At 37.2% G+C, this 20,878-nt stretch overlaps 2 protein-coding genes across 4 annotated transcripts in view; both read left to right on the forward strand.

The window, feature by feature from the left end:
* Positions 1 to 9,144, forward strand: part of HGF (hepatocyte growth factor) — a 59,310-nt gene extending 50,166 nt beyond the window's left edge. For 2 of the 3 annotated variants that reach the window (XM_050325471.1, XM_050325474.1), the window contains exons 15-18: positions 25 to 171; positions 863 to 969; positions 2,834 to 2,979; positions 5,150 to 9,144. In XM_050325471.1, coding sequence (XP_050181428.1) covers positions 25 to 171; positions 863 to 969; positions 2,834 to 2,979; positions 5,150 to 5,320 — 571 coding nt within the window. In that variant the 3' untranslated portion in view covers positions 5,321 to 9,144. The remainder of the gene's footprint in view (positions 1 to 24; positions 172 to 862; positions 970 to 2,833; positions 2,980 to 5,149) is intronic. The other variant, XM_050325473.1, reaches the window with a different exon arrangement.
* CACNA2D1 (calcium voltage-gated channel auxiliary subunit alpha2delta 1) overlaps positions 1 to 20,878 on the forward strand; it is an 843,568-nt gene that overhangs the window by 497,814 nt on the left and 324,876 nt on the right. The gene's annotated exons all lie outside the window — the stretch shown is intronic.

Below are 20,878 nucleotides of genomic sequence, written 5' to 3' on the forward strand. Positions count from 1 at the left end.
CATAACCAACCTTGCCTCATTTAGGTACAAAGATTTGAAAGACTACAAAGCCTGGCTTGGAGTCCACAATATCAAAGGAAAGGGAGAGGAGAAGCATAGACAAGTCCGGAATATTTCCCAGTTGGTATATGGCCCTGCAGGGTCAGATTTGGTCCTACTGAAACTTAGCAGGTTAGTAGCTGTTATTGTGAATTCCAGGATTTTCATCTGATGGATAAGATTCTTCCTAAATAAGATTTGCAAGTTCATTGCTCTACTATCTCCGATACTACAGATGCTGTGTCCCTAGGCTAAACTTCCAATTCAAAGAAATTTGGTATATGTAAAAATACAGGTCCATCTACTGTACTCAAATTCTGAAATATCATGCCTACAGGGTTTTTTTCCTGATAACTACGTTTAGGTTTGTTGGGAGATTAAAAAAACACAACAAAACCACCACAAAAAAACACCAGAAAAAACCATAAAGTACCCACATGGACTAGTATATGGTTTTAATTTATAAAACAAGCACCAGATTGTAACTTAAATCCTTGTGTATATTCAAGCTTTCAAACTCTCTCCAGATTAACAAAAAACTATATATTCAAATGAAATGCCATTATTACTTACTTTTAAGATTAAAACCCAAGTTAAATAGCATAAAAGTGGTGACAGCATTTCAAGAAATCTTTTGACAGTTAACAGCTGTAGCACAAAAAATAGGTGGAAGAATCCATCACATTCTTTAAAGACAAAAAATGAAGTAAAAGAATTGGCACAGTTTTTTGATTGCTGTGGTCTATAATAGACTTAATGCCATTTTTAAGAGATGTTAGAAGATTAAAACCCATTGCATCTATAATTTTTTCTCTCTTTTCAGACCTGCTATATTGACAAATTTTGTAGAAATAATCCGATTGCCCATTTCTGGATGCACCATTCCAGAGAAGACCAGTTGCAGTGTTTATGGATGGGGATACACTGGATGTAAGAAACTATTTTTAAAAACTAAATGAATACGTTGACAGCTTACTTCCTCTTGTCATTATAGGTGAGGCTGCTGGTATTGCCTGGTGCCACAGTTGTCCAAAACTTCTTGTTATAAAATACAGTTTCTTTTTTTCTTTTTTCTAATATTATAAATATTTGAGCATTTTATCTAAGTTAATTTAATATGGAATATCTTCTACTAGTCTATCCTTTCTTGTTGTTGTTTCAGTGACAGGCAAAATGATTCAAACATTTCAACGACTGAACTAAAGAAAAGCATTGATCTACATGTTAAAAAATTAGAACTGCTTTGCAGAATGCTAGTTGGTTTTTGAAAAAATCTGGTTCATCTGGTTCATCATGAGAAGTCTCTTTCTGTAACTCAAAGTAGGCCACCCTGTGAAAAAAACTCATACAGAAACATGAAATCAAAGACTTTATTAACATACACAATGACACTGAACTAGGGATACACAGGCAACCCTAAGTCTGGTATTTCCTAACTTTTGAGTACTTGACTCTGCAACCTTCCTAATGTTTATTAAACACAGTTTTTGTGTGAAGAAGATACAAATATGTGGGAGAACAGACATTTATTTAGTCTAGTAAATGCTATATCTGGCTAATTATGTGTTGATAATAAAGTTAATAGCTGCCAGTTGACAATAATTACTCCAATATTTACTGTGCTCAAATGTTGTTTTGCCACAGACCCTGAGTAAGCAGCAGCAACATACTCACGCTGTCCTGGAAGCAGAGCAGAAACTAGACTTGAATTCTGAGTCTCTCTTCCTTGTAGCCATTACCCTGCATTTCTTTGTGGGTGGCAATTAATCTGTACCAGCCCTCTCCCAAATGACTGGCTTTGATGTTCCCAGCATGTCCACATTAGCTGTCCTCTGGGGCATCGGCTGTCTGGGGGACAGGGACATGGGGCTGGAGCACAGCATCACAGGAAAGCTCAGCTTAAGAGACCTGATAAGGAATTTGCAATGTTGTGGAGTTATGTAATACAGTAAATACATAACATCTGTCATCCAAGGACTTTGTATTATATTTTATGCACTACTTATTATAATCCTCACAGAATCCTGGTCAGGGAAAGAAGAAGTGTTACATCCATTTTTTTCCAAGAAAACAGGATAATAAGTCAGTGGAGGGAAGGCTTGGCGTTTTCTTTTGATGGCTCTGCAGAGAATGGGCAGGTCCAGACCCTTTATTTATCTTTGCAGCTTGTACAGGCTTGTCTTTCAACATGTAGAACAAGAGTAAGCTCCACAGGGCTCCTGCCTCCTGACCTTCACACTGATGAATGGAGATTACTCAAGGCTGTGGCTGTGCCCTTGCAGGCACAAAGTCATTCAGTGCAGCTGAGCCAGCACAGAATGAGAAAAACTCTACTCTGCTACAGAATTTCTCAAGTCACACGTCCTTCCCTGGGCCATGGCAGGCACTGTTACACATTAACTCATGTTTAAGACAGGGAGCAGAATCCTTGCTCCACTGATGGGAGAGAGAACATTTTCAGGCTCTCTTTTTCTGATTTCTTTGATATGACAGGGCAAGCTGTTGGTGAGCTATAGAGTAAGCCCTGTTACCTAGCCCTGTATTCTAATGCTAAAAACTTATCCACATATTTTCAGAGAACTGAATAGACAGGCAAACCAAAAAAATGCCTTGAAAATCTCACTTGTAGAAAATAGAAGAAATCCAAAATACAAAAGCATGGTGGGGATGGACAAAAATGTGAATACTGCAGAGAAAGGACAATAACTCAAGTTACATGAGTAAGTTTATCCAGACTGCATCTTGAATTATCTTTTTCCACGGACTAAATTTTTTATTATCTTTTCAATCCTAGTAGTTAACTATGATGGCCTGCTCCGAGTAGCAAACCTGTTTATTTTGGGAAATGAGAAATGCAACCAATATCTAAAAGGAAAGATCACTGTAAATGAGTCAGAAATCTGTGCTGTGGCTGAAACCATCGGTGCTGGGCCTTGTGAGGTAAATATTGCATTTCTTGATACATTCTTAGGAGCTATCAGGCTGGCTATTTCTTTCACAAAAGTTATTTACTGGAGTTTTTTATAATTATTCTCTCTACTCATGCACAAAGAATTATTTTCACCTTTTGCATTGGAAAATGATTTGTGTTACAAGTGTTCTATTTTCTGGCAGAGTGCAGTTCCTTTGCTTCAGCTTTACCACGACACCACACCGGTGAAAGATGTACATGAATGTTAAACATCCACATATGACTGAACACTATGCTTGTCTGAGAGAAATTTGTGTTCTGTATAAAAACGGATAAAGCGGCCTGAGTGCTGGCAATAGCAATATATTTTGACTGAGTGGAAAGCAAAGACTGCAGCTTTAGCTTCTTAGTTAGGTAGGGAACTTCATGCAAAATATGTGAGTTAGTACCCAACAGAGTTGATAAAGTTATGAAGGAAGGAGAAAGATACAAAAATGTTTTGAGGTTCATATCACTCAGAAGACTGGAGCATTTGGTCTCCCTAATCAAGACTGAGCAACATATCAGTGAGGACAGGAGCACTGCTTCAATGATCATATAGCTTGATAGAGTTGTTTTCTTGGGACTAGTTTTGATGATGGAGAACAGACATCTGAGGAGAAATGTTGTAAATAATGTTTTACAGGAAGAGATAGTAATTTTTTTTTGCAGAAAATCTGACTGATGAAATGATATCTAGATGGAGGGCAGTCATGAACAGTACTAAGTATTTAATATCTGCAGTAGAATACTTAATTTACTAATACGGATGTTAAATATATAATGAAATTTTCTCTACCCAAGGGTGCTACCAAATCATGGGGAACAGAGGTCATGTTCATCAAGCTGAGGCCTCTTCCATTTATTATTAATATTCCACAGAATCACTTTTTTGTTGCAAAGTATTTTCTTCAAAATAGGAATTTTATACTTAACTGTAAGTGAGGTCTTAGGCTTGTCACGGCTTATAAATGAAACATCTGCATGGAAGTCTGCTGGGGATCCTGTACTTTGTTTTCTCCTACAAGGGGAATGGACTGAATTAATATTAGCAATCAGTCTTAATCGCTGCGTGGTTTCCTGCTCCCCAAGTTCCCCTTTGAAGCTACTTTCCTCAGCAGAGAACAGGCAGGGGAACAAAATCAGATTGGCAGGTGAAACTCAACTCCTGAAACTGTTTTATGAGCACTGACATAGTTCATTGTTCATGTGGGAACTAGTCTGCCATCATTCAAAAAAAAACCCAAACCAAATAAAGGTCAAGCATTGTTGTTTCTCTGGTGATCCGGAGAGAATACAATGCTAATTGTCTGCTTTTATTTTCTGAAACAATGTTTCACTATCTGATATGAACATTTACTGTCTAGTTTTGCAACTAGTTTTCTAGATTCAGTGTACCTTTAGCCCAAGTAAAACTGGCAGTATCTATGTTCAAGTCCCAAGTCTATATACGTGTATCTAAATTACTGTTTCAATCTAATTTAGACTCGATGTATTTTAGTGCTAAATAAGATCCTGATCTCAGTGGGTCATATTCCAAATTGTCACAGAATGCATAAACTGGTGTTTAGGTGTCTCATTCACTCAGAATAATAAAAAAGAGTACTTTAAAAAGTTATGTCTCAAAATTATGTCTAAAAAATATTACCCTTTATTATGTTTGAGATCCTCCTCCCTGCCTAGTACACATAGATTCTCATCCTGGGGCCTTGCAAGACAATTGAAAGATATTAACCTGACTCTGTCAGTGGTCTTTGATGCAGAGCCTGTTATCATAACAAAGATATTTATCAGTCACCTCACATTCTGCTCATCTGGTTTATATTTACATAAACAAATATTATGCTTACAGGTAGCTGAAAGAGGTGAATAAGATCTGATAGTCTGAAGTCGCTAGAATCACATGTAAAGATGGATCACAGGATTTAATTTGCATGGGAAAGAACCAAAGGGTCAGAGGCCAGCTTTGACATTGGTTCTTATAAGTTCTGGTTATGAAAAAGATATTGGAAGTTGATTTATATCCTATGGCAGAAAAACACTATTGCCTGTGCATTGAGCAAGGTCATCCCCAAAAGAAACCACTCAGTAGGAGACAGGTGGGAGCAGTATCTTGAAGAATTTTGAGAAGTGACATTCATTATGTTTATCTTTTCCTAGCGAGATTACGGTGGTCCCTTGGTTTGTGAACAAAACAGGCTGAAGATAGTTGTTGGTGTCATTGTTCCTGGTCGTGGATGTGCCATTCGAAATCGTCCTGGGATTTTTGTTCGAGTCTCATATTATTCCCGGTGGATACACAAGATTATGATGACCTACAGAAAACCTTGAAAAACTCAACAACTTCCATTGAAAGATTTTGGACAGCATGGAATTAATGTCTAATGTAAAGATCAGCATTTTTTTTAACTACTTGATAGTCAAGTTTGTTGAGCTTCATTTAATATTTATGGGTGTTTTTGTTTGTCTGTCAGTGTTGTTTTATAAATGTTGGAGTGACTTACAGTATATGCAAGTATGGTGACATATCTCCTGAAGATACTTGAATGGGTAAACAATTTCACAATGACACTATTACTGGATGATAAATGATTCTGTAGAAATAGATCATATGACCTGTTTTATGCTGCTCTTCAGATTATCTTAGAAGGAGAAACAAATTATAGTCTTATTTAACACATTCTTTCCATGAACCATATATTTCTCTTCATATATGACAAAACACCTACTGAGAGATATATGCATCTGTCAAGGACAGCATATATGATCATATTTCTTTTCCCCCCTTGTAAGAGGTCAAATATTGTAATATTTTATTAAAAGAGAATCCTTTAATAATTAATCTTATAATTATTGAAGGACTTTGACAAGCCTGCCATAAGCAGTTCTCATAGATGTTACTACCAGTTTGGGTTTTTTAACAGTGTTTATAGACTTCAGTTCTGCACTTGGTTCCTTCACTGTATATGTGGTCCCCTAATAAGTGTCTCAAACCACTTTTTTTGTTATCAAACCATTATAATTTCTTTAAAGTTTGACCCAGAAATAACTGTGAATTTCCAGTGCTAAAGACAGTATTTCATACAGTTTGAAAAGTAATTCTAATTATCTACTGGAAGACTCTAGACATTAAAATAAATTTCAATCAAATATGCCCAAATCTTTCTCAACAGACAAGTACTAAAAATTCAGTTGGTTCTAGTTATTTCATGAAAGTAGCTCTGTATTTACAGCAGGAAAAAGGACAGTTAAATTTGGCACCTGGCTGAGAAACTTAAGACTGGGAAAAGTAAGTTATACATTAATAGTTTTTCAGAGGCTTGAGTTCTTTGCTAAAACCTTACCTAGATTTAGACAAAATTCTATCCTTTGTATGATTCCTTTCAGGATAATAAAATTATTGCAGAGATTGGTTTGATCTTGTATATAATATGGACAACATCACCAACAGTTTAGTAGCTTGTGTTTCCTGCCTGTGTGTAGAACCATCATTTTCTTTTATGTTGATGGGAAAAGGGAACAAAAAATCAGCTTCTTTGAAAAGGGCTTGTTCTTCTTTAGGCATTTAGTTGTATGGTTGGAAGTATTGTACCAATACATTGTTATAGATGGCACTGATTACCCTGCAATTTCTGGAAAACTGATGCAACATATATACAATTGTTATTTTAACTACTGTACATGTAAATGCATAAGTAACAGCACTGTTACTTCACTTGCAGCTGCATAAATTCTATTTGTTTCCAGTAGTTCTTCCAGTAGGGTATGTGTATCATGTCTAACTGCATAGCCACCAAATTGACACCGTGGTGTAGACATACAAAAGGACATTTCGTGCAGAAGACACGGGGTTGAATTCTGCTCTGGCAGAAAGTAACAACTTCAGGAGAGCTCTCTTGGGAGACCAGCCCTCATGCTGACTTACCAAATTTCTTCAGCAGTGCACTTTGACTTCACATCTCCTGGTGAACTGGGATGAGTTTCAGCCCATGCTCAAGTGACTTGGCTTGCTGAGGTTTGTGTCAAGCATCCAGCGGATTCTACTGGCACATAGGAAGAAGTCTTTCAGCAAGCGGAGCTTCTAAAATTCCTCCAGATGTAAATAGTCTCATTGGACAAGATGTGACTTCTCTGTACAGCAGATTCAAGGTTTTGGTTGCTACACAGACAGTCTGTCTTGGTCTGTGTTGGCCACCTCCGAAGACTTTATGCTCCCTTTGGCCTCTCTTACTTACCAGGCCTAATGAAGGCAGGATTTAGCCAGTTGTATTTACAGTTAATTATTGCCATATATGTGAAGAGTGTATTCTTACTAAGTATATACTGACCATATCTTATAGAAAGGATTAACTTTTTAAGAGAGACTTTTAAAAAACTCCAAGTGAGTTTTGTTTTCGGCCACAAGTAGAATGTGGATAAAATATACAATTTCACGTTCACTCTTTGTATTCTAAGAATTGTTATGTGCTCATTGTATTATATTTGCAGGCATTTTGTTATGTCTATCTAAAAAATTGAATCCTAAAATATTTTAGTTATAAGCTTCTGCTGTGCAGAAGACTGTGATTTTTATATATATATATCATACACATATATATATATGATAAAAATACTGTTTTTTGTTAGACAATGTGTAAGGATTTTTACCTGTTTGTTCTGGGCAGTGTCTCAGTAAAATAAATTGTGCAGAGTTGATGCTCCAGAACTTAACAAGTTTATATGCACTTGCTTACGAGGTACTTTTGCTCTCCCTATCTCAGTATGGAGAGCACCTGAGACCCTGAAGAGCAAGGGAAGAGAAGAATAATGATATGTGGTAATGGATTTGTACTTCATTTATTCCTGTGAATATTTCTTGTTGGTACCAATGGTACCGTACCAGGCAACTGTTATAACTACGCGATTCTCTTAAGAAAGGACACTCTATAGATATTTTTTTCACTGTTGTAATATTTTTCTCTCTGCTATAACAAGGGAACATGATCTTGTGTCCATCTAAATTGCTGGAAAGCCTCTTACTAACTTCAGTGGGATCTGGACTTTACTTCATAAATGTGATTTTATTCATATTAGAATGAAGGGTACAGAACTTAAATTCTTACCTAAGGACATACTTAAACTCCATTGAATTTCATCTTCATTCTCCTTGCTGTAACTAATCCTTGGTCTCTGAAAAATATAATATCTGGTTATAAAATTTTGGAGTTAAGATATAAGAGCCGATTTTTTGCTACTGAAGTTAGTTTAACTTAATTATTGATCTTCTTTGGGCATTGCAACTAGCTGATGTTTCTTCCTTTAATTAATGAAAAATTTTCCCCTTAAAAAAGCCTTTTCTCCTGTCTCTTTTTCTCTCACAAACCTCATGACCCTCAGAGAAACTTAGCTGTCATTGGGAATGTACTGGTCTAGATTTTTGCTGCTACTGCTGAAATCTTCTTCTCTAGTCTAAGATTAAAATTCTCTGAAGCATTCTGCAATCCACTGCCGCAGATAATGCCAATGTACTTGACAGAGCTACTCACTTGAGTTAGATCTTTTCAGACGAGGGTCCAAACGTATCTCCAAGGATCAAAATCTACTCAGGCAAGATGTCCCTTGAATTCAGTGAATGGGATTGTCAGAAGAGCGGGGCCTAAGAGTTGCTCAGTGCTTCTCCCAGTGGCTGTGCACTGAACCACATGGATTCTTGTACACTGAAAAGCACACAGATTCTCAACTCCAAGGCCATTACAGCAGGAATAGAGGCTTTATCATCATCCTTCTGGAAGGCTGGTTGTAAACCAGTCAATCCCCATAGGGACTGTATGAAGCCTGCTGGATTGGTTGTTTCCTTATGAATTATTTTCTTCCTCCCTCATGTGCACTGGTGTATTACTGGTTTTGAATGTTGGGACTGCTGGCAGGAACTAACATGGTTTTTCACCCTAAAATTTTGCAGTGTTCCTTTTTAAACATACTCTTGGGCATTTACGTGCGGTGTTACTTTGCATGGGATCTAACTTCAGGGAGCTGCCTGTGGAATTTAGTGTAAGATAAGAGTATTTTTTTCGTATTTAAGAGAGAAAAATAATCTCCCATTAAATACAACTTGCTGAATGCCTAATGAAAAGGGAACACTGTGGTTATAACTTTTATTACAAATCTTCTGTAATTAACAGCATCTTCATTAGTTAATAAAGTTGGTATTTTTGTAACCTTGTTTACTCTTATTATTCTTAATAAAGTATTTTATAAAAAAACCCCAACTTAATTAGCATTAAATTTCTTCTTTACAAAGAAATGTTGGATCCCAACTGCTAGTCTCCCAGTTCTAATTTCAGTGAGGGATTTTAGTGTGCATAGTAAGGAGGGCTGGTGCTTTAAAGATCTTCATGTGTCCAATAGCAGAATTGCAAATAAAATGAAAGATAGAGTCAAATCCATGGTGATCCTGCTGAGTTTCCCCAAGACCTTTCTGATTGAATTCTGCACTGAGAACAGCTAAAGAATACTGCATTGAGAGTATATTTACAGTCAAAAGGATGTGCTTAACCTAAATATTAATATTTTCCAAGGGTTTTGTAGTTCCTTACAATTTCAGTATGAGAGCCTTGGAATTTTTTTTTTTTTTAATATATAAATATACTTTACATTACTGGAAAGGGCTCTCCTCACAGTATCACTTAATACTGCTAATGGTACAAAAGAAGATGCAAAGGAGAACACTAACTTGCAAGAAATGTAGGTGCTGCTGCTGCACTTAATATCACAACCAGCCAGCAGCTACCAAAAAAGGAAGAAAGCAAGACCCTTACTAACCCCACTAGATTAATGTCTGCATTCAGCCAAGTATAGTCAAGCCCCTATAGCATCAGAGTATTCTGGTAAGTTCAAATAAGGGACAGTAAGTTCATTACTTCTTTGTCATTATCCAGCTGAAATTTCAAAGTTCGAAGTATTTCTGGTTACACTGTGATTTTAGTGACTTAAACATATATGTGCTTCAGTTATATCAACAGTGAATAATTCTTCAAATAAACTTATCTGCAGAGTGTTTGAAATCTGATTTTGAATTTTCCATGGCAAACGTGACTTTCTTTTTGTTTGTAGTCCAAGAAGGGGATTTTGTCATTGATTCATAAAATCATTGGATTTTATCAGAAACTCCTGAAATCAGTGGGAAGCTTGGCAATAACTTCAACCATGCAGAAATGCTTCTAAAGATATAAAAATCTAGAAATAGTCCATATGTCAAAACCATATTTTGCTACAGTTTTACATTCTAAGTGTTTAGCATGTTCAGTTGACCTGTGTGTCTTCTGGGAGCCATGAAAATTAACTGCTTGTACAGCAATTTACACCACAAAAACCTATAAAGAGATACTGCCTTCATATTACATTCTGTCATGGCTTTATCTTTTGTAGTTGCAGAAACACTATAATCTGCAGATGATAAATGATGGAAACCCACACTGATGCTCAGTGCTTGGGTTCTGCTCTTTGTTTTTTAACAAGCCTCATGTAAACAGAGCAGGCCATTTAGTAGAGTTTAGTTGTGTATCTACTCTGCCTTCAAAAACACCGATTTGGAAAGCTATGTTCCAATAAAAATCATGTGTAATAAATAGGAAAGAAAACAGCTGGAAGGAAAAAAGGCAAACCATAGAAAGATTAACACCAAAGTAAGCTCTAAAATAAAATAATTTCTTTTTTTTTTTTTTCATGTCGTCTCAGTTTTTATAACGTAGGATATATAGTGTGAAAAGCTGCAATAGAATAGCTTAACAACAAATCTGCTTCATTTTGGTTCAGAACACTTGGGAAGATGAAATGCTTTCTCCATATGGTCACAGGAGATATAGGACAAGTTGTGCTTCTGAGGCTGAAGACCTGATACTACTTGCATTGAAATCACTATCAAAACACTGTTCTAAAAGACTACTTAACCCCATCTAGGGCTAATGGATATATCCTAAATCTCCCTTCTGAACCCGTTAGACCTTGTCATGGGATTTTTTTCAGATCTTGACTTAGGAAAGTGGTCAGGGCATGTTCCAGACTGTTAATGAGTGGCAGAGGAAAAAAACATGTGTTTCATTTCAAAACTGAGCATTAAAGTTCCACTTCAGCCTATCAACTTTGCTCAGTTAGAGTCTAACTGAATAATTGATTTGTTTAATATTTAAATATTTTTCATTAAAATACTAATAATAGTACTACTAGTAGTAGAAATAACAATATTAAAAACAATAATAATAGGAAGAATAATTTTAAAACCCATGATGAATGTAGTTTCTATTTAATGTAGCTTTCATATACGTAATAATAAATTCTTTAGGGAAAAATTACCCACTAGAGCAAAAAAATGTACCACTTCCTAGTCCAAGGGATGGTATTTGCTCAAGATATCTCAAGCTATGTCTGTTTAAGTTAGGGTTGTCCTCATTTGGGTTATTAGATATATTCTAATGGGAGAGAAAATAAATATAGGACAGTGCAATTTATAGCAATTTATCAAAAATAAGTAGAAAAATACAGCATTAGAAGTATACACTGGATGAGACGAGTCTAGTGTAAAACATAAATAAGAATATAGTCCTCCTTTTCAGTTGAGAGAAGTTTTGCCTTCCATGAGTTTATAGTATTTATTCAGTTCATATTATGCTAACTGAAAATTTTCCAGATGGTTTTCTTTTCTTGAGGATTAATGTCAGCCTGATACACAGACTGAGCAAATATGCATTTACATCAACATTGCTATTACAAACCATGTCAACAATAGTCTTATGTCTTGGGTGTAAATATGCCATCTGCTGTTCAGCTTTGTATTTAACAGGGCTCTAACTTCACAGAGCAGTTACAAAACTGCCATCACAGATCTCCTTTTCTTCTTTTTTCCTTTTAATTTTATCACTTCTATTAAATGAAAGCTCATAAAATTTGCTGTTCACAGCAGTGTGAGTTGTGGAAGCTTTGCATTAAACATTCACTTGAAAGCCTCTGTTTTCCACTTCTGTGCATCCTCACGAGACAACTGAGTGCCAGTTATTGCCTGGTCCTGTAATTATTTGAAGTTTATGTTTCTGTTGGCAAAGTCCGCACATAGCCTGGAGTTTTTCTGTTCTACATTTCAGAAAAAGTCCAAAGAATACCTTTGGGAGGTGAAAACTCATTGCAGCCCTGACAAAGTCAGATGTCTGCCTTCAACTATCCACCCTGACACTCCAGTTTGCTATCAAGTACATTAACTCATGGAAAGGAATATTCCTGTGGGCTAGATGGCTTCTACACATCCCACAACAGCAAGGCTATGCCTGGAGAGGTGCTCCACAGCCCTCTGTACCAAAACATCTATACACAGCCAGAGGCTTGATGTGGCTGAGCACTAAAAGCCTGCAATCACACATGGACACAGAAAGAAGTGCACATCACACCCACACAAGTTCACATAAATGCCTTCACAATGGTGAAAGCATCTTCAGACTAATTCAGAACTTCTTGGTCTACACACATACTTCTGGAAAAGGATTATAACCTGGGGTTTTCCCTGACCCAGTGCTGTGCTAACACAAGCATCTTAGTATAGGAACAGGAGAGCATGAGAAAGAGGTCTTCCCACCAGGAGTACTTATGTCACTTCCAAACTAACCAAGAATAACAAGGGGAAGTTTAGTGATGACAGCCAGGATTTTGAATTTTTCCCACCCTGAATTTACATGTTGGTGATGATAACTTTTGCAGTGTAAGCCTGAGCTGGGATAAAAGGTCCTACATTCCTCATATCCTCTGCCCATCCTTTGGATTAGCTGCATCCAAACTCAGTTCTGCAGTGACTGCATATTTACATATGTTTTGTGTGTGTTCATGTGTGCAGATACACAGGGATATATTCTTCCTGGAGCAATATAGAAGCTGTTTATAGTCCTGAGAGAAGACAAGTAGACTTGATTGATGTTCAGTCACCTGTGTTCTAGTTTGTGCACATCAGTGTAAATAAAACCTTCAGGTGAAGGACGCAAAGCTAGAAATTAAAAATCTCAGCCTTACCTCTTAAGATTCTCAAACCTTTTAGGGAATCAGTAATAACCACTAGTAATAACTAGTAATAACACTGCTAGTTGAAATAGGGCATGGGCCTTTGGAGATCCTTTTTTCTTTTATTCCACTTTAATTTTTGGTACATATCACCAGAGGCTGACCTTAATACTAAAGCTGTATTAAAAGCAAGTATTTTTCCTGTAGAAACCTGCTTCCTTACTGGAGCTCTTTCTGGGCTGTTATCTTAATTAATTTGGTTAGAAGTCTCTTCTGCAGTTCTGGATGGGTTTTGCAGGCTGAACTCTTGCTTTATTTGTAAGCATTTTGTTTTTTAATCCCTTCTGATGCCACTTAGTGTTAGCAACTTTTTAGTTCATATAACAGCCTGACACTAATCTCTGAACTAATTCCTAACACTAATTCTGTCAGCTGAAGTTTTTTTAAGCCCTACATTTTCTGCCTGGTTTATACACATGCCTGAAAAATAAAAGGAAAAAAAGATAGGCTTTTCAGTTTTCTTTAACTGATGCTAGAATTAATGCTGCTAAATTCTCTTATCAGTACTTTTTCCCATCAAGACATTCAGATCTTACGAACTCAGTCTGCAGGAACATGTCAATTTTATTGGTATGTTTGACAGAAACCAGGCTGGTTTCCAAGTGAAATCCATTTGTTTTCCCTCCAGCATGCTTGCTTACCTCCCCAGGCTCCCGCTCTGTGTGGCTTCCTCCAAAGAGGTATTTCCCTGACTATGTGGGTATGCATTGCGCATTCCCTTTCAAAATTGGCAGCAGAGTTTCCTATCTTCCCCACTCTCCCTGAGGAGGATGTTTTTTCCTCCCATTTCCTTGTCGTATTCTTCAGGAGAGTAAAATCCTCCTTACCTTTAAAACAATTTCCAACTAAATACAGGAAGGAAACTGTGAAGCTGATGCGATCTTGGGCAGCCAAACTTACAGGGAAACACCTCACTTGAGCATAAAACAAAAGCTTGGATGTGCTTCCCTGTTAAATATTTTAATATAGTTTTGACATTCCTGTATTCCTTTGAATGGTTATTTCACACACTTAAGAGTTTGTGAATTCCTTTCTTGGATTGGACGTGGTGAGGCAGGGGTGTTTGCAGAGACTGTAGCACTGTGTGATCCAAGGAACTCCTCAACACTGCTGACAGACAAGGTCTCCAATTCTTTTTCTTCTCTACTGAGTTTTCTTGCTTATTTTCTTGTTTGTCTTGTTTGTTTGTCTGGTACTTTATTATTCTATTTTAATGCTGACAGGAAGAAAATAAACAGGGAAGAGCAGGGCTGGTGCAAGTGATGTGTTTGAACTGTCTGCTGGGTAAGATTTATGGTCTGCTAAGGACAGCTTTTTGGATAGTTCTTCACTCCTCTCTTGGCAGTTTTCTTGGCCTCCTTTTCTGTCTGAAGACACTTCACTTTCTCTATTTGGAAAGTGCTTTCCTCATTATCTTCTCTGTATGGGTGGAAGCGATGAAGTCACTTTGTTTCTCTCCCCCCTTTCCCCCCCTGCGACCCCTCCATCCTCCAGGCTGCTATCTGTGGCCCTCAGTACACATTCAGCAACAGAACTGAGCACTCACTGCAGGACATTTTCCTTTTGCAAAATACAGTGCAAAGGGATCAAGGGGATACTTGGGCACACATGTATCAAAGAAAAAAATATAGCAAAGGCACTGATGGGAGTGGCATTTCTACAACACTTGTCTCAGTCTCTCTAGAGACCATGCCCGTAAAGAGAGAGTCCTGTGGTGTGTGAAAGAGTAGAAAAAGAAAACTCACACTGGAGAAGAGAAATATTGTTAAAAAAAACTGTTGCTCATATTGTAGGCTTTTGATTGCTCTTCAAGATGGGCTACTGCCTTCTCATAGTAAATGGATGTCTGGCTTGAAGCAGAGACATTCTGCAGAAACAAATGAAAGGGTTAGGGGCTACCCTCAGGGAATTTTGGATGTGAGAAAGCAGGGCAATAATTTTAGGTTCCAGTCCATAGGAGTGGCTGCTGAGGAGCTTAGGAACCACATGGCTTCTGACCACAGCTCATGAGCCATGTTGTTGTCAGGTCCCTCTCTCTGAAAGATCAATCTATGAGAAGAAATTCAACTTTAAGAGAGAAATTACAGCAAGCACACCCAGAAGCACGACACTGACTTCCCTGAGATCAGTCCTTTGCTCATGGAGCTGGTTTGGTTTGGTTTGGTTTGGTTTTTTTCTGTCTGCTATGGGCAAACTGAAAAAGTGGCCTGAGCCAGTTTATGTCTGTATCTGAATTTAGCCAGTCTTTTGACTCCAGCTTAGAAGATGAAGATCAAGGGAAGAGAAGAATTTAAAAAAATGTTCTCTTTGAGGCCACATCCTTCCTATCATTTTCCCAATTTCACACATTCATTAAAAGGAGAAATGTACTCATGCAGAAAACAAACCAAGCCCTCCAAGTGAGAACATATAGCGATTTCATTCAAAAATGCTTCTTTTAAGGCACAGAGTCTATAAAAACCACACCAAGAGAATACTGTACTCTGCGGTCATTTGTTAGTAAAGCTGACAGGAAATCAAAACTGAAAGGATTCTTCTGTAACTGCCAACTTGCTGTAATGGAAGCCAGGGGAAATATATTTATCTGTTTACTTGACTAAGAAGAAAGAAACCAAAACATATTTTCCTCCAATAGTAAAAAGAGATTAGACTGTTAATAGTCACTTGTGTGCTAGACTTCCCTCCAGGCCTTTCCTAATGTTTTGTCTTACATTCAAAACAAATAAAATATGAGCTCTGAGGAAAGGAAAACATTTCATAGAATATAGACTAAAAAGAGTTTTATGTATCTTACATATTACCTTATAGCCTACAGGATATTGCCCACTACTACACGTTACTGAGAGCTATAATTTTGTAGTGTGTGTGTGGTTTTTTGTTTGTTTATTTGTTTTTGTTTTGTTTGTTTTTTTTTTTTGCACAACAGAGATTTCATGCCTGTCATCTGGCACAAAACTGCATCTGCAAAGAAGGACAGGTCATTTAGAGTATGACCCACCAGGCTTGGTTTTCCCTCCAAAATTAATTTTCTGCAATTTAAATAAATAACATGAAATAGAATGGACCTGATTCTGTCACCTTGGTTAAGACTTCGATGATCTTAAATGTCTTTTCCAACCTAAACAATTTTGTAATTCTATGATTCTTGTAATAGAAGATAGGTCAGTTGAATCACATAGGATGGAGACTACTACCAAGCTGAAACTTAATGTGATCTCTGTAGTTAGGATCTCTGTAAGAAACAGTTTCATGATGGTGTGAAGGATAATCTTAAATATTCCAAGGTCCTACTTAGCACTGGATTTTGTCATTGCTACATAGCTCTGATGATACAGAGCTGCCATAAATGTCTTCAATTAATGTATTTACAGAACTTTTCCACTGCCATGTAGCAGTCAAAACCAGATGGCAAATTTTGTCAAAGATATTTCATTTGATTAATTCTTCTGTCTGGGCAGATGCAGTGCAGTCTGTCAAACCATAAAGATAAATAAAAAATTAAGATGTTTTTCCTAGAGGCTACTAGTTGGGTAAAGATTTGGTAGCTAGAAGATTTTTTTTCCAAAAGTTGAATATTTATCCTAACAGGGTATCTTTGATGTGAATCTTAACATAACTCTTTTTAGGGAAGTTACATGAGAGGAAGCGGTCAGTTTATAGTGTGCAAGATAGCTGAATCAGATTAACAACACAATAGGTTTTGCCCAGTTTTAAAAATCCACAGCAGGAACCATCATATTTGTAGCAAGAGATGAATCTGTACATGTTATCACCACATATCACATCAACATGTATTGCTGTGGTTTTGTATGCTTTCCAAACTCTGTCATAAGGTTTGACGTGCTGAGAACGGATCTCTTGCATAGACATTATTCCTAAACACTGAATGTACCCTATAGAAATTCAGTAAGAATTGGTAGACTGTCACTTATGACTTATTTAGCACCATAATAGGAACATGAATAGATTATTCTGTAACAAAGTACTTAGGTCCTTATTTGGGACCATAATTAAAAATATGTTTAACTTCAAGTATAAAACTTAAGACCCATTGACAAGTGCCTGCCTTTGAAGACACAAATAATCCAGTGAATTTATAAAGCTTTGTGACTTTGGCTGAATGTGGGCAAGGATTCCAGTTAGGGATGGGACTTGTTTATACAGTGCCTAAGATAGGAACACTATAAACTTCTAAAACTGACATTAAAAAGGTTAGTGGCTCCCTTTAATTCCTCCACTCTTTTCAAAATAACAGCTTAAAATCACACTCAAAGGCTCAACAATGGCAACTGTAGTGGAGAGAACACGTAGCAATTTACTTTTGCTTTAACCAGAGCTTTTGTGACTCCTGTGAAAATAGATGTGGTGGTGTGGTTTAGTCTTTAGAGTCTTATTAGATGCCTTATTACATGTCTTCATGTAGTGGAAAGGCAATGCAGAGAACATTTTTATATGGTTGCACTTTAATGGCATTCATTCCAATTACTTCAGAGTCTTTGGGGAGCACCTATAACTGGCCTGTGCTCTGGAGCTGAATTTAGATTTTATATCTCTGCAGCATCTATATTACTTGTCTAGACACATCTTTTAGGATTCAGAATTACAAATGACAGATTGTATACCAGGCATGACATTTATGTGATTGAATATAGAGATATATTTATAACATGATGATAACTGTATCTGATATGTGCTTCATCTAAGATTAGAACGAAGACCAAAACATTCACATGTGGCGGGGTCAACACCCCTTTATGATTGCATTAGAGAATAATACTACATCTGTATATGTGCAAAAGCATCAGATCTTGACTTTCCAAACTTTTTTTCTGTACATTAAACTCAGGTCCATCCTCAGAAAGAATTTTGAAGATTTAAAAGGATTCAAAAATACTCTTGAAAAATGTACTGCAAATAGCTGTCACATGAATTATTTGATCAAGCCAATTGAATTATATTCAAGAAGTTGTGATAAGGTGTTTAGTGAAGCTCAATTCCACATTTCTACAAACAAGGCAATTGCTTTGAGAATAGCATGAAAGATTTGTGGATTAAAACCAAATGTTGATGACACGTGAGGGTTCACATGGAAGAATTTGAGGATGTGCTCCTCTCTAGAGATAGAAAAAGTTCTTAAATAGTTCTTTGTGATCAATATATGTATCAATTTTATCACTATTAAGAATTTATTTCTTTTAATCACTAAACTAGAATTTGTATTGATTTGTATTCAGTTCTTATCAAGAGTCACTTTGTTTTTGACTGTCTGTTGAGATCCTGAGTGAACTCAGGAGCCTTAATGACCCTGGGGCTCCCCCGCTCCTGCCCATAGCCCAGGATACCACTCCAGTCCCTGGAACTGTCAGTCCTTACCCCAGGAAGGCTGTAGAACAGTGTCTTCACCAATCTTGGCCCATCCCAGTATCAGGCTCATTCCCAAGGAGGTACCTGATCCCCAGGGAAAGAGTTGCCCTGTTTGCCCTGCTGCCTCTTCCAGGGAGACCCTGACACAACTGACTCCTGGCCCAGGGAACCACCAGCCCTCCCACCACCATGATGACATGAATTCTTTATTTTCTAATGATTGTAATATTATTTTTTCATTTTTATTATTGCCATTTCATGTTACAAAACCAAGAAGAAAACTACTGATACTCCTTTCTGCTGTAGTCAAGGTCTTCTGCCTGTGAAGAGAAGTGTAAATCTGGATAATTTTGCTTGATATGAAACAATCTCCACATTCTTCCCCTGTTCAGTAATTTAACTTTTCAAATTCTTTTTTTTTTCCAACAAAAAATTATTGACTTCTCAAGCACAGTCTTTGTCTTCAAATGGAAATCAAAGACTGCTCATTAGAAAGTGTGGGGGGAAAAGCGTTGCTTATACCTTACTAAATAGAAGGCTTCATTTTAAGAAACATTCACTTTTACAGGTACCTTTATTCTTAATTCAGGCATAATTTGAAGTAATTCTAATAAAAACACTTCCTTTGTTGGTGTCACAACCCACTGGTAGGGGGCGTGATGTTTGTTATAAGTTCTCATCAGACTGAACAAAGACACCAGACACATGTCAGAGAACTCTTATGCTTTATTATGCAGTCACCATGACCCCAGCAACCAACCCACTCTTTAGACTGAAAAGGTGTTGGTTAACCAGCCCTTAAATTCTTACAACACACTTCCAAAAGAGTGGGGGCAACAAGCCCTTAATTAAGTACACGTCAGTAAGTTCTCAGCTCCTACAACAAACTCTTCAAAAGGTTCTGGCTCACAAGGCACAACGCAACAGTGTTCAAAAGAGCTGGCTACGAAGCCACAACACCCAGCCACAATGTCCCCACTCCCACAATAAAGTCCACTATGGGGTATGGGGTGGAATGTGCTAGCTGTGCTTTGCCCAGGCAAAGCAAGGGAAGAAAACAAAGAATATCACCAGTCCTTAGATCCCACATTAGTCCTTCTGCGTGGATGGTCTGGAGCTGGAGTTGCAAGAACGAAGAAAGCAAAAGAGAGGAAAAAGAGAAAGAGAGTCAGAGAAAAGAGAGAAAAAAAGGGAGCAAGGGGGACTGATCTGCTCCCTTTTATGGCTAACCTGGTGTATACCTCTTATGTAAATTAGAACTTTTCACATGTTTTGTTCACACATGCACAGCCAACCCTTCCCCAGAAAGTGAGTTTGGGGGTCAGAGAGGACTGAGCACGAGTCTCAAGGAGGAGCAGGAAATTGGCTCAGAACAGCACTGCTCCACCTCTCAGGGACCCTCTCCTCCAGTCACATCTTTCTGTAGCAATGTTCAATATTTGAGACAAATCATGCTTAGGTCTGGTGTGCTACAGTTGGATATCAGTGTGGAGTTCAATGACACAACTTTGCTGCAGGTCTGTTATGAGTAGTGCTTCAAAATGCTCCACAAGATGCTGTTGGTTTCTCCTGAGTCCATACGAGACTGTAGAAAGGTAATTAGCAGATATTTGCCTTCCATTTACAAAAGAAGACATAGGTGAATCCACGCTTCTAAGGTTTGTAAGATTTTAGTTATTCCTAGCTACTTCCATTGAAAATTTTGAATAGAGCATAAGAAACACAAGAAAACTGCTACAGTTTTCAAAGGTGGCTGATCTGAACATAAGGACCTCAAAATCCCTTATATGTGTAAAACTGCAATAAGTTTTACCTTTGTGTTTGTCTATATTTCCGGAAGAAAATTTTACAAATTTGGGATTTATTGACTAGGTGTGATTGTTTTGCATTTAATTGTAAAGAACTATGTCTTACAGTTGCTGATATAAATATATGGGGGGAGGGAAGGTTGGGGAAAGAAATCTACCTTTCCTTCAGCTTAGAGATTGCCAGGCATGAAGGTAATGATTTTAAACATCTTTAAAAGAGAAGGAAATGTACTATGACTGCTTTATTTTGTTTTTATTTTATTCTTTCTCTTTGAAAGTGACTACAGATCCATCTATTTGGTATTATCATTAAAAATTATGGTAGATATTTCAGGATCCTGTGGGTTTTTAATTTCACATCAGGTTTTTTTTTACACAGTGATTTTCAGAATAATTTTCTTATTGTTGAATTAACTAAACATGATGGTAGCTGTATCCACCCCAAGATGAAATGCACACTTTTTTTACAACAATTATGGACAAAAGTTTGGTACGTGAAGTAATACATCCAAGCTGAATTGAAAGCGTAAGGGAAATTTTAAAGGGGTAGAATGCAACCAACATTGAAAGTTGGCAAAGATTTTATACAGTTTAACACAAGCTGTTCCTCTCTAATATCATAGTGACAGTTTCATATAAA

The sequence above is a fragment of the Myiozetetes cayanensis genome, unplaced genomic scaffold, assembly GCF_022539395.1.
Source record: "Myiozetetes cayanensis isolate MyiCay16 unplaced genomic scaffold, myiCay2020 scf3, whole genome shotgun sequence".
Classification (NCBI taxonomy): domain Eukaryota; kingdom Metazoa; phylum Chordata; class Aves; order Passeriformes; family Tyrannidae; genus Myiozetetes; species Myiozetetes cayanensis.